We start from the raw sequence: 14,803 nt of genomic DNA, 5'->3' as shown, positions 1-14,803 counted from the left end.
CGCCCCTTCTCCAGCTGCAGTCCTCTCCAGCAGCCCCTTCTCCAGCTGCAATCCTCTCCAGCCGCCCCTTCTCCAGCTGCAGTCCTCTCCTGCAGCCCCTATTCCAGCTGCAGTCCTCTCCAGCCGCCCCTATTCCAGCTGCAGTCCTCTCCAGCAGCCCCTTCTCCAGCTGCAATCCTCTCCAGCAGCCCCTTCTCCAGCTGCAATCCTCTCCGCTCCGTAGCGCGCTACGAAACAAGCTCAGCTTCTCCGCCCAAGCTCCCACCTCCAAAAGAATAACATTTCTAACTGTCTTTCTGGCTTTCCTTTTAGGTATGTCTCCATCCACTCTCTGTAGTTTTGTTTCATCTGCTTCTTCAGGCGTTTCTGCGGTGGGAGGGGACCGGAGACCCAGAGCCACCACAGTGACCACGGTGCACACCGGCAGCAAGTGAGCACGGGGGGCTGGCAGCAGCCTTGGCACCTCCTGCCCTGCTCGGCCAAGGACTAGAAGAAAGAAGATTTTTTTATGGCCATATTTTATACTGCAATTCTGAAATGTTTCATTTATCACAAACTGCAACGACTCCAGGAGGAACGGAATCTAACAGTCTCTGGTGCTGTACATATATATGTACATATATATATATATATATAAATATATATATATGAATATATATATGTATGTGAGTCTAGCAATGTTCTAACTAATGAACACTCATTCTTTCCCCCAGTGATTTACTCTTTTCTCAGTGTAGGTAACAGTATATGTTGTATTTTTTTTTTTCCATTAACTACAAACATCTCAACTGGATTATTTAAATAGAAATACTTTCCTGAGCATATTTTTTTCTTTTAAAAATTACTTCAAGTAATGTCCCTCTTCCACTTTGCTGGGGGATAGGCTATTTCTGTAGGTAGAATTGGCATTAACTTTGCAACATGGGAGGATTTCAATGGCATGCCATTTCTTGCTCCTGAAATAGGACTGCAAGTCTGTCTGGCTTTAGCAGAGCTGTTACTGCTCAGATTAAGAAACTGCTGCTTTCCCCCTCATCCTCCTCCTTGAAAGCCATGGGGAGAATTAAATTACCACCAGCTGGGAGTCAGCTCATCCTTGGCCTCATTCCTGCATGCTGGGGATCAGAGGAGAGGCAGGTACAGGAAGTCAGGCAGGAGCTGACCAGAGCTGTGCAAGGGAAACGACAGAGCATGGTCTCATCCTGCAGCTCCCATCTCCTTCCAGTCACTGTGTGCTGTGAGCAGAGGGAGAGAAAAGGAAGATACAGGGGTGGGAATCATCATCCTCTGCCACTGATTTGCTCAAGCAAGACATTTAATTCAGCAGCCTCCCCTCAGAGTGCCCTCTGGCATGGGGTGCATCCAGCCCAAGGGCTTGATGAGAGAGATTCCCAGCACCCACAGCTCCTTGGGGCTTTGCCTGGCATTGCTGATGCTCAGCACCTCCCAGAGTAGCCAAAAGTGGGGAGAGGGGAGAGGGGTGCTTGAAGCCCTCTGCAAAACACTGGCAGGTTCTTGGGTGCAAAGTGCAGGATCTGGTGTAGGATCTGATCATGATCAGGATGAGGATTGACACAGAGTGCTGAGCTGGGGGAGCAGGACCTCACTGAAGGCACAGGCACAGCTGGCAGCACTGGGGGCACTGGCTCTCCCTCCTCCCCAGAAGCTCATACACCAAAGCAAGCCCAATTTACCCATTTTTAATTACTGAATGCATGCACTTCCCAGGCTCTTTGTGCTGGTGCATCTTTCAGGAACAGCCTCCACAACTGTGCATTAAAGCAGCTTGAAACAGAGAGGGGAGCAAACTTGCCCAATTGGTAAAGGCCTCCCTTCAGGTTACCTCAATGACATTCCCATCTGATTTTGCTTTGAGGAGGTGAGAGGGGAGGCAGGTGGCAGAGGCAGATGCCCTTCACTGGGCACTCTGAGCCCCTCACATCCCAGACAGCTCCATCCCTGCCAGAGGCACAATTCCCTGCAGCATGCTTTGTTGCCACACTTGCCACACTTATCCTGAACATGAAATTGTGAAAGCCAGTCACAGACAGAGCTGAATGTGTCAGGCAATAGTGCTTGTGCTGGGAAAAGCCATAAGATAGGTATTTTTCATTGAGACTTCTATATCCTGCTCCAGCTTTGGTTGGTCAACTTCACACAGCAGAGCTGGGATTTCATCCATCATACAAAAAAAAACCTTGGGGTTGGGAAAAAAAATGCTGGGAAAAAAACCTTGCTGGAAAACAGGTGGCAGTGAGCACTGACTGTTTGAAACAGCCACTTCTTCAGTGGCACTTGGAGCTGTTGCACCAAGTTTCTCTAGTTTCCTCTGTGCTAAGTTGCTCCCTGTTTTCAGAGGGCTGTGGCACACCTGAGTGAATCCTGGGTGCACCCTGTGCACCCCAGCATGCTGGACCTGCCATGGGTGCTCACACAGGGAGGGCTGCAACTTCAATTTCTCATTTCAGGAAAGAGAGCAGACACTGAACTGTTGGGGGGTTACAGCAAAACACATAATTTCCACAGTGAAGACTTCTGACCAAGATTTGGGCAGACTGAAGGCCAGGGCATCTCCTTGCTGCAAGTCACACTCCTGTCCCCATACCCTGGCCATTGCCACCATGCACTTTTTATTGGCATTTATATCTGAGCTCTTTATGTCTTGCTGCAAAAGCATGAAAACACAAGTAGAATACAGTTTAAACTCAGTCTAAGACCACTTTATTTTACCAGCCTGAGTAAGGAAGTTTTAGTTTTGAGAGACTCCAACCCCAAGAAATTCAAGGTATTTTGAACCCCCATGACTTCATAAGCATGGCTGGCCCTGTTCTGCTCCTGCTGCAGGCTGTAAATGGACAATCTCCCAGTCTGGCATCAGTGGAGTTCCCCACATTTACACATGTGCAACTAGAAGCAGGATTTAGTATGGGAATAGTTTTGTCTCTGTAGAGCAGTTTTAAAGGTCAAATGTTCCCTCTGCACCTCCTCTTCTGAAACCTGAGGTCTGGTTTGGCCTTGACCTCAGGAGCTGCTGTGGCCACTGATCAAAATACAGCATCCAAATGAACCTTGCAGAAAAAAAGAAAAGCCAGTGGATTTCCATCTCCAAAATGAAGAGCAGTGACAGGAGCAGAGGCAGACATGCTGTCCTGCAGAGGGGGGTTCCCTTCTGCTGGCTGCCCCTCCTTGCTGGGTGCTTTCTGTGGTTTGTTTTTTTTTTTGTTGGGAGGGGTATTCTTTCCTTCCATTGTTGGAATTAGTGTGATTTGGTTTTGTTTCTACAAGTAATATTCTGCCTTGGTTGTGTAATTTGTCATCATTCTCTTTGGCTTGCTATCAACTGCTGGGATCATGAGATAAGAAACAGAAGCACTTGTGAGCAAAATTGTTTCTTTCTGCTACAGTTTTGGTGGTGGGGAGCTCTTCTTTGGTATGAGTGAAACCCAGCTGGAAACCTGACCCAGGTTCACCCAATGCTTAGAGATCTCTCCTGAAGCATCACGTGGTTAAAAGCTCTCAGTTTAAATCTGGGTAAATCTGTTAAATCTGGGGGGACTGGGCAGCACCCAGGCCACATTTATGGGGCAGGGCTGGGGACATTTGCCCCTTGGCAGCACAGCCTGTTAGGGGAAACACTCCAGCCTTGCTTACCAGGGATGCTCCAGTGCTTTTGCATGTCCTTCCCCTGCCCCAGCCTGCTTCTGCTCAGCCACTCTCACAGGAGAATGCAAAAGTAGAGAAAATAATGTGGGCATGGGGGAAAGGCTGAATAGTCCCACAGTAGAAGCTCCAAAACAAATCCCCAGCTGGCCTTGCTGTGAAGGACAAGGTAGAAAAATCACTCTGGGCTCTTTTCCAATGAACTGTCCTGCTAAACAATCTGTGATTTGCTGCTTGCATGAGGACTTCAGCCTGGACTCTGTTTGTTACCCTTTTCTGCTTTACTGGTACCGGTGGGATTTTCCTTTGTAACTTGTTTTCCTCAGCTCCTTCCCCTTCTTTTTCTTTGCTTGCAGCTTTGATTGTTGATTTTTACCTCCAGAGTCACAGAGGCCATCTCTGATGCCAACAGCAGTGCTCTTGCTGGGAAAACAAAACAAACAAACAAAAAAACAAATCCAGAAAAGCTCCAGCTGGCCCCTTAGCCTGCAGAAGAAGTTGTGAGGACAGGCTGCCCGTGAACTCTGCGAGCTGAAAGTCAGTATTGCAGTGGCAAGGGCTTCTGCTGATGATTTTGCATGTGACTTCATTCCCAGTGCATCCTAACTCTCTGCTGGATCACCCCTTCTGCAGCACAAAATGGATATTGGCCCTGCGACACGGCTGGTGGGGAAGGAGGAGTGTGGGGGAAACCTGGCAGTGTTGCTTTCCTGAGACTGTGTCACTCTGTGTCACTCTGCTGCTGCTGCTCTCTCCTCTGTCCTGGTTGCTGTTGTACAGGTGCCATTAGAGTAGTGGGTACAAAAAAAAAATATATATATATAAGTAGGATTTTACCTATATTTTACCTATGCCCTGTGTGTGTGTTATGGTTGTGGTGCTGAAATAAAACCAAGAAATTTGGTTCATCATTCCTGACATGAATCAAACCACAAAAAGGGGTGTGATCCCACTGGTAGACATCTCCATGTAGTTCTGCTGTAGGCAATGAATAGGGGTTTCTGCTGTGCATGTGTCCTGCATACCTCCATGGCTATTGACAGTATTTTTTTTTTTTATTACCAGTTATTTTGGATCCCTGCTGGTTCTGATAAAATTCAGGTCTTGTCCTAAGTTTTTTTTCTGTCCCAGGGCCAGCACAACCCCTGATCTCAGGCTTTTCTCCCCAAACCCTCTGCAAACCAGAACATGGGCCTCCAGGGTGCCCATGAAATGCAGTTGCAGCTGGCCCCAAAGTTGTCCCCTTCCTATTTTTAGGAAAGCAAACCTGCAGAGAAACCCAGATGGCTTTCAGCCATTGGCAAGCAGAGAGGATATTGCCCTTTGATGTGAACTTGGCATGAACAAGATCAGCTCTAGGGAAACCTGTGCTATTACTTCCTCCTGTGATAACAGCTCCAGCCCTGAGCAGCACTGAATGAGCACCAGATAAAAACACCAGACTGACTTTGCCAGCAAGATCATGCAGGCTATGGCCCGTTCCTTTTGCTCTTTCCAAAGAATCAGGGGATTCATCTGCTGGCAAAATAAGTTTCTAGGCTGAGCCCCAAGGTACAGAAGTAGCTCCTATTCAGCATATGGAAATTCTCATTTGATGCAATTATTCCTGTTCTTGCTGCCATGAATATTTACCTGTCTGAATGGGGGGTAGATGCATCCCAGAAATTACTAATGGGAAGGAAGTTTTGCCTTCCTTATTGTGCTTATTTGCTCCAGAAACTCCAGCACACATTCAAGCAAAAAGCAGAAACACACACGGAGACTACGGTATCCAAGGAAAACAGCATCAAGACCAAGGGTGGAGGATTAGTTGGCAAATCACTGTCAGCAATGGCTGAGTGAGGGAACAGCAACCTGCTCACAAACACTGCATGAACCCCTATTTCCCCTGGTAAACCAGCCATCCCATACTTCATGCCCAGCAGCAAGTTTTACCCAATCCCTTTTGTTTTCCCTCCCATCCCTGCAGCAGGGTCCTGCCTTCCCAGCCTGTGGGGTGCTCTGCTCTCTGTGACACACCTGTGTTTTTGTGGGTGCACGTGCACACTGTGGCCCCAGGGATCACGGATCCCTCCAGTGGGTCATCAGGAGTTGGTCCAGGTTTTTTTGTCTGGCTTTGCGTGGTTGGGCCAAAGCTGTGTAAATAGTGTTTGTAGCAGAATTTAGCCTGGACTCTGGATTCCAAGACCCCCTTCCCCACCACAAATAGTGCCACTTATCTGTCCAGGGAGCTTTTTTTTTCCCCCGTCCTCTTCATAAATGCTAAGGTCAGTGGAATGGCTCTTACAGGTTTTCCATACTCAGAGTGGAATCAGGGCATGTGTGCTCCCAAGCATTGTGAAAAACACTGCTGAACCAATGATGGCATCAACTGTCCAATAAATGCATGATACTGCACTGCATGTATTAAACTGCTGGTCACTGGTTCTGTATTTCCTGAGCCTTTTCTTTGTCCACTTCAACCCAACCTTCTCTCTGAGGGAGTTACTTCCATGTATTGCTTTTAAATGACTCAATGTATCTGTAACTCAAAATCCATTGTTAAGTTTAAGTAAATGCAAAAGCTGATGTTTTGTAAACAAGATATACTGCAAATCCTGGTAATGTATTTTGTCTTTCTCTTGAGTTCTGTGCAGCATGTACAGGAAGAGTCACCATCCAGAGCAGCTTAAAATTAGGCAGCAGTCACATACACAGATGTAGAAGCAGGGAGCTGGGGAGGTGAGAATCCCTTTTTTAATACAACACTTACAAATTTGATCTGCATCAAAAATTCCTTCCCTGGGTCACTAACTCTCAGAGCTGCCAAGAAACATGTTGGTGTGTCTCTTTGTTTTTTTCTTTTTTCCTTTTGGTTCATTTTTTCTAGTGAAAATTCAGATTGGTTCACTCAATACTTAGTATTTTTCTCTTCCTGCAAGATAGTTCTTTCTCACCTGTTGCAGAATGAACTGCATTTTGGGGACCAAGATGCTGTGATCCTTTGCCTGCACAAAATAGGGCAGAGTGCTGAGCTAAACTATCCCATCCTTTCCCAAGCATCACCACCTAAATACTACCACTTAATCCCTGAACCTCCAAGTAATACCATTCATTTATCCATGGAAGAGTTTGGTGTGGTACTTTTCCTTCTTCCACATGGAAACCATGCCCTTGCCTTCTCTTCCCTTAGTCATTGACCCATTTTCATCTGTGCTGGTCTTTCCAAGGCAGGATACAGGATTGCTCCAGCCCAAACCTCTTGAGGGCATCGCCTGGGCTGTGGTCCCAGCTCCTGAGTGGCTGCTGCGGAAAATCCTTGAGTTCCCAACACTCAAAGCAGAGTCATCTGAAAGGACTGGGAATTTCTCTGTGTCCCTGGCGAGGGCATGCCAAGCAGCAGGCCTGGGCAGCAAGCACCATCCTTGGAAATTATTCTCCATGGTGGCCAAAAACACTGAGAAGTCTTGAGCCCCCCTTCAAGGCTGGTGCTCAGCCAGGGCTGTGCCATTGCCAAATCACTGAGTGGCAACAAACCATCAATTACAGCTGTAAACCAGCCTGAGTCCAGATTGCTGAGGCAGCACCTGGTCTGAGGCTCCATGAGGAGGTTTGATGTGTGCTGTGGGTTCTGGTGGGTGGGAGCTCCTAGGGAGTTGCTTGGAGCAGCTCTGAGCTTTTCCATCTCTCATCTTGCATCCCCTGAGCCCAGCATGGCATCACACATGCTGATTCTTACTAGACCAAGCATGACCCCCAAAGTGAAGAGGGTGGAAGGTTGCAGCTCAGTTGGTGTGTCTCATGTTTTGGTCAACACAACATCAGTGACCTGGTGTAAATTGACCTCTAGTTGAGAAATAATATTTTGGCCCATTTGGGCCTTTTTTTAGATAGGTATTTTATTTGAGCCAGAAAACAGTAGGAAAAAAGAGCCTAGTCTGCCCAGAATAGTGACTCCCCAAATATCCCCAACTGCAAAACATCCCTCAGTTGACTTCTAATGAAAATGCAAGCATGTTTTCTACAAAGGCTTTAATCTTAATCAAGGAATGTCAGTGTGCCTAATATTGCAGGTCTTGTGATTGATAACAAGTTCATAACAGCATCCATGTCCAAAAAGAAGGGAGAATGTGTATTTACTCCATGCATGTATTAAGGCATTGCAAAAGTTTTATCTGTAATGAGTTTGCAGTTCTGCAAATTGTTCATGGGGCTACATCGCAAGTGGTTCTCTGCCTTGACAATCATGTATACATATCAAGATTTCTATCATATTGACAATTTAAAGGGATGACTAATTGTTTTCCTCCAATAAATCCAATTAAATCAGCCTGATGTGAAGTCTGATGATTTTGAGTGCATGAGGCTCCACCCACAAGCAAGAAAGGGAGTGAATAATTTCTGTGGCTGCTCCACTGCCCTGCTGTGTTTTATCAATGATGTTTCTTTATGTCCCAAAGGAGAATAATAAGATTTTCTTTCTCCCCAGTTCACTCCATAGGGAAAGGAATAAAAAGGATGATTTGTCCTTTGGATTTTTTCTAAAGTTGTTGATAGAAATGGTGTTGAATGTCAACATATGGAGACATGGCTGTCTTCTGGGCACTGAGAATGTCTGTGTAGGGTTAGGGAAAGGACATGTACTTGGTGGAGACTGCTGCATGTTTGAGTTGGTCCTGGTGACTTACACACCCTGTGGAGGGAACCATCAAAGGAGACAGGATTTTCATCAGTGAGAATTTCTGAGTCCCTTTGCAGTCAGCCACACTCTCCAAAGACTGTTGAATGTGCTCCATCATTGGCTTAATTTTCTTCTAGATTATGTTCCTGGGGTGTGTTATGACTTGCTTTTAATTTTTTCCTCCTGTTTTTCTCCACTGTTGTTTCTTATCTTCTGGTTTTCACTCACTGGCACACAAGAATTCCTCACCCCTTAAAATAGGTGGCAAAACCAACATGCCCAGCAGGGAGGTGGCCCTGTGCTTGAGGCCAAAGCTAGGTAGTTTTAGACACCTGGTTCAGTAACAGAGCTGAAACAAACAGCAGTGATGATGGCCAACTCACAACAGTATAAAGAGAAAGGCAAATTACTTATAAAGCTTATATTTTGTGCATGAAGAAACAACCCCCAGAACCAACATGGTAAGTATTTGAACGCTGTGGTGAGAGCTGTATTCTCAGAATTACATTTTCATGGTGAGTTGTACCAGGACAGGTAAGATAACCTCCAATTTGTGCTCTGGAAAAAGAACATCCTTGGCAAGATAGACCTTTGGAAAAGTACATCCATGTACAAAAATGCTGTCTGGAAGTTTGGAGGTGATGTGTGACACTGAGGCACAAGCACATGATCTGCAGTGTCAGGAGGAGCAGCAGATCCTGTAGAAAGACTGTGCAATCTTCCCATGTGACATAAGCCTGAACTCTGACAATCCTTTCACACTAAGGACCTCATCCCCACCTGTGTGTAAAGTAGCTGGATTTAGCTCAAATTTGGCACTTAGAGCAGATAAAGGTCTATCCCACATTTCACCATGGAATTAAAATCTCAGCCAGGGAAACTTTTTTGTGTTTTGGTTTTAAAGTCATGGGTTCCTCCCTAGATTCAGTGGTCACTCAGAGCCCACCAGGCTCTTCCAAGCTCCCAGAGAGATTGGGCAGAAGGTCACCCCATGACCACTGAAATCCTTATGCATGACATCCTGATGATGTCGTGTCAATATTCACTTCATCTTTGTACATTTTCTTCACTGCTATGTGCTCAGCCACAAATTCTTGGCTGTTTGCAACAAAGGAGATAAAAACATCAGTACAGAGAAGCCAGAGGGACAAGACCAAGATGCAACTGTAGAAAATATTTTGCTTGCAACCTTGCCAAAATCCACAGCCATGTTTGCACTGGAGGGAAGGGGACTGTCCTTCCTTGAAGGCTTCCAGAGTGTTGGTGTGCACTGAGGTCTGGCCTATGCCACACACCAGCCTTTCTCTGTGCTACCCCAGCACCTTTTCTCACTCCTGCTCTCCAGAACTGTCCTTTCCCAGAGCCAGGGCTCCAGTGGGCTGTGGCAGCTCTTCTTTCACAGCCAAGAGGAGTTTGAATGAGTGATACCTGCTGAAGCAGAGAAAGTGCCGGTGCACAACTTTGAGGACCATCCAGGCTGAGTAGGGATAGACCCCTGTGGTCCAGGAGCAGGTGATGCTGAGGAAGCTGCATCCTGCACAGAGCTTTCAAATCAGTGCTTGTGCACTGTAAACAGTCCTGCCCTCTGTGATCATGCCTTCATTGAATCTCTTCCTTCATGCCAAACCTTCCCAGCTCAGTGAATCCACAAAACCACACTGATCTTGTGAGGATCCCTCTGGGCAGCTTTCCATGGGGAGATGCCATGGGCCTGCACTGCCCAAAAGCAATCCCAGGACACTCTAAGCTGTCATAGGGATAAAAGGATGCACTCTTCCCACCATTTTATGCTTCCTCCCAGCTCTGGACATCCCTCAGGTAGAAAATCCACCTACATCACTGTGGGTGTGTGCCCTGCCTAGCACATCTGAGTTTGGTGGGCCCTCTCAACCATGCTGAATTATTGTGGTGATAACCATTTTTTATTTCTGTGGGGGTGGGGAAGAAGGACCATCTGGATTATCACTGCAAGTATTCAATTGAGTATTTCCAGATTGTTTGGCGTTTGGGCTTTCTGGATTACGCTGGGATAAATTCCTGCCTTCCAAACTTTGTTTGCTTATCCTGATTTCAAGAGTTTCTTTTCTTTTTTAATCTTTGGGTTTTTCTTTTTATAATTTCAATGTTCTGATAAAGTTACAGTCAATTAATGATTAATTTACCTTCTCCATGAAAGTGTTTTGTTTAGGGAAATTAATAATAATAGAGCTGAGAGGCAATTTGTTGTTCCCATCAAGCTCACGAACTTTGTGCTTTCTTTGGCGCCATATAGACTCTTGTATGTTTTTCATTTTCTTTCTTTAGGGCAGAAGAAAGAGCTGTGCTCACATCTGTGCCTCAGCTTGGAGTCTAACAGTGACCAGAAATGCATAATAAATCTCAAACTAATGCTTCTTTTTGTTGCAGGCCAGCTGGGCAGGTACCAACCACATTAGGAATCACATATCACATCTTCAAGTTTTCATTTGCTCAAAGTAGCCTCTGAAATGCAACTTTTCCTCCCAGTCTTTGACCCAACACAGGTCAGTGTAGCACCTAAGTGGATCAGAGCCCTGTTCCACTACATGGAAAGACCAAAATTATTGTCATGGTGAGCCCCTACTGACCTTCAATGGGAGTTGACAGAATTCATGTTCCCAACAAAGATGTACATGATGGACACACATCTGGAGTTATAATATATGGTAATACAATACAATACAATGCGACATTATATTGTATTATATTATATTATATTATATTACATTACATTACATTACATTACATTACATTACATTATTACAGTGTCTCTATCAGACTAAAGCAGAGGGGAACATGACATTACTTGAAGGTTTTGTACTGTTCTCCTGTGCTTTGTCAGTACTCAAATTATAGGATATTGCCATGTATTTCAGTTAATTTCTGGTCACAATATTTAAAGAGGGAATTCATCTATGATCAAGCCAGGCTGAATTCTGCAGACAATGTGTGGCTTTGTTGCCACCAAACATCAAGTTCAGTGCTGAGCCCACTGACAGTCACCTTGGAGGTTTGAACTGAGGAACTTCTTCCCTCTCTAAGTATTTGCAGTGTGCAGAGGGCACCACGTGCTTGAGTTTACTGATGGTTCCCATTAAATCCATGGAAAGAACCGACTGTCCAGCAATTCCTCTGTAAGAAAGCCAGAGACCTTCAGAAAAAGAAGGGAAGGGGCTCTTCAGGAAAGAGCCAACACCTGTGGTTGAGTCTGTTAGCAGGACACCTTGGGGGCCTCACTCACCTGTGCAAAGAAGGTGGTGACAGACTGATGAGATGATCTAGCACCAAATGTGGCTGGACAGATGGACAGGGTCCTGACACCTGTTCCTGGAAGTCACTGTGTCCAGGGATACCTACAGCCATGGATGGCCTGGCAGGGCTGTTGTGCTTTGCACCCCTGCCATGGCCCCCAGCAGCTGATGGACCTATACCAGGTCGGGTCCATTGTCCCTAAGCTGGTGGTAGCAAGATGAGCTGAGCACTTCAACTGCAAAGTATTTAATTCTTTAAATTCTCCCATGGAGATGTAATGTAGTCATTCTGTTCAGCTTCAGCCTCATAACTTGTTTTGATTATCTGTGGCCTTATGGTGGTGATTTAAACCTACTGATTTATTGATTCAGTCTTAATTGGGTCCTGAACTGGGTCATTGCATCATTCTATCTTTAATTGTTTTAATGAAAGTCTAGCAAATTAGGCTGGTAATATGATTGCTTAGAGGAATTCTTGCCTGTTCATGCTTCTTAATGAAATCCATAAAAGTGAAAAAAGGAATGAGCTTATCCTACTAAATTGCCACTTATATTGTGGAGTCTGAGCAAAGCTCAGAAAATCAATCTGTGGTGTCCTTGGCTCTTCCTCCAAATATGTTTTCAGAAAGAGAAAACCTAGCATCTCAGCAAACATCCCAACAGAAGAATGAGAGAAAGAAAACAGTAAAATATGAAGCTAAAACCTGGTCCTAGTTCCCTTTTCTCAGATTTCCTTTAACTTTGCAAGCAAGTCATTTAGGAGAAGACCTAAAAACCTACTTATATCCCAAAAGAGAACTTCAGCCCAGTGGCTAGAGCACATGCTGGTATCCGTCCTGTTGTGAGAGCCCAAATCTCAGTGGTTTTGAGGTCTTTCATCATGTCCCCAGAGGTTTGACTCATGCCCCGTTCTCTTTGCTGTCAGTTTGGTGCCCAGATGACCATTTCAGGCAGAGGACTCAGCACTAGCAGTGAGAAGGACGATTTTGTCCCCATTTTGTGTTGTGACATTCACGAGAAGCATGAGTGTGGCTGCCCTCCATCACCACTGGCAGCTGCCTGCTGCCTGCACAGTTGTTCCTTTCCACCTCTTCCCCTCTGGATTTCCAGCAGGGCTGCTGCATCTGCAATGCATTTTCTACCCACTGGGCTAATGAGCTCTGTGCTGCCAAAGCTGCCTGTAACTTCTTCATCTCCCCCTGTTTTATGGCTGGAAATATGCTGCTTCCTCCCACTCCTTGCTCATCAGTGAACACTGTACTTTGCATCTCACTTGACCCTGGCTCCTGCTGCAGGGAAAATATCATTACTTATCAGCAGTGCAAAGCCCCCCACTAGCCCTGCTCATATACCCTGAAGCCTGTTCCATAAAGAACACAAAAAATCTGCTTCAAAACTGAATTTGCAAAACCAAGGAAAATCTGCAGTCAATTAAAAGCAATGAGAATTAAGAATACAGCAGATGAGGAATACAAAGCTCAGATCTGCTTGATCCTCAGCGTGACAATGCATTTTATTTTATCCCTCTAGGAGAACAGGGAATTTTGTCTCTGCATGGGCTGTAATGATGTGGCTGGAAAGCTTCCATTATCTTTTAATTAAACAGTGTGATTACATTTTGCTTTCTGCAGCCCATTTAGCCCCTGAGTCAGTGCAGAGAATGAAGATGTGTCACTGGTGCTCTGAGTGCAGCACTAACCCCTCTCCATTGATCAGGGCTGGATCTGGAACCCCAAACCTGTCCCCAGGCTGCCCACAGCTCTGACTGCACTTCCAGCTCCCCTGCTCTGAGCAATGACACCTTCCACTATCCCAGGTTGCTCAAAGTCCCATTCAACCTGGCCTTTAACACTTCCTGGGATGGGGCATCCACAGCTTCTCTGGGCAGCCTGTGCCTGTGTGTCACTAACCTCACAGGAAAGAATTTCTTCCTTATTTTTCAACCATGCACTCTGTCTTGCAGCAATTTCAGATTGATGATGGTTTTTGTCTCTGTGGGGCGAGGTATCAAACATGTGGCTACAGAATGGACTTCCCAGGTGACATCAGGATGTAGCTACAGATGGTGATTTCTGGCAGAGGCTGTTGGCAAGTGGGACCATCCCACTGCACTGTACCACCCAGCCATGGTACAATGCTGGGGATCCACCAGTGACCAGGGGTTAAAAGGAGACTTGGCTGACTGCCTGCAGCTGAAGAATTTTCAGCCATTGCTTGTAACCTGCCTGAAGTAATGGACTAGATATCAGCAAAAAATATTTAGAGAAAAAGAAAATGTTTTTCAGTTGCAAAAAGTTCACAGTTTGGAAAGTCCCTTTTCCATGCACTGGGGCAGAGACCGGCATCAGCACAGAAACTTTCAACCTGAACAGTGTCAATGCAGCTACTGAAAATGCTGTAAAGTCACAACTGCCCTGCTCTCTGGTGAGCAGTGCTGCTTCCAGGCACAATTAAAAGGTACATTTCCTAAGGCAGGAGTTAGCTCTTCTTCTTGTGTTCATGGGTAGCAAAATGTTTTGTATGTGTAAAAAATTATAATAGATTGTAATCCTGAATCACCTATGTATGGACAAGAAAAGAGATATCAGGTTAGGAGATATTTTCTTTTTACTAAAGACATGGTTTTCATTGCTGCCATCTTCCAACTAACACACTGTACTTACAGGTGCATATTGCATGTTCTAACATCTCTGAAACAAGTAATTGGAAGACAGCATAACCCATGATCTGCTTTCCTACAGCAAGAACTGCTTTTCCTGGCATCAAAAAATGGGAAAAATAATTCATTGACAACAGTCTGTGACATTTTCTCTTCCTTATCTCTTTAGGCCAAGTCTCCAGCAAGCAGAGTATTTCAGAAATAATCATAAGAGAAATATTAAAGAGAGGAAAACAAAACAGCTGCCTGTTCCCATGGAAATGCATGGGAACAGTTGAAGCAAGCACCCTTCTGATGTGGCCATGTGTTTGTCCTTGGATGGTGAGCAGAGCTCAGGCAGCTCATCCTCTCTGTGCTCTGCCTGGGGTTTACTGCCATGGCAGATAAATAAATGCCTTTGACCTTGGGGGCTCTCTGCTTTTCTCTGGGCAGGGCAAGTGGAACAGAAATGTCATCTGGGACACCCTGCCGGTCTGCACTTATCTCTTCCCTTCTTGCTGGGTCCAGCCCTTCCCTGGTGGATCCTGGCTCACAAGGATCCCTCCAACCTCTTCC

General features: G+C 45.6%; 1 protein-coding gene across 3 annotated transcripts in view; it reads left to right on the top strand.

Annotated features, from left to right (window-relative positions):
* Positions 1-7,968, top strand: part of CAMK1D (calcium/calmodulin dependent protein kinase ID) — a 220,382-nt gene extending 212,414 nt beyond the window's left edge. The window contains exon 11 of one of the 3 annotated variants that reach the window (XM_066550996.1): positions 313-7,968. In XM_066550996.1, the coding sequence (XP_066407093.1) occupies positions 313-434 (122 nt within the window). In that variant the 3' untranslated portion in view covers positions 435-7,968. The remainder of the gene's footprint in view (positions 1-312) is intronic. The other 2 variants (XM_066550998.1, XM_066550997.1) reach the window with 2 other exon arrangements.
* The last annotated feature ends 6,835 nt before the right edge of the window (positions 7,969-14,803 follow it).

The sequence above is a fragment of the Molothrus aeneus genome, chromosome 5, assembly GCF_037042795.1.
Source record: "Molothrus aeneus isolate 106 chromosome 5, BPBGC_Maene_1.0, whole genome shotgun sequence".
NCBI classification, from domain to species: Eukaryota; Metazoa; Chordata; class Aves; order Passeriformes; family Icteridae; genus Molothrus; species Molothrus aeneus.
The sequence above is the reverse complement of the archived record's forward strand: the minus strand, read 5'-3'. Positions and strand labels throughout refer to the sequence as shown.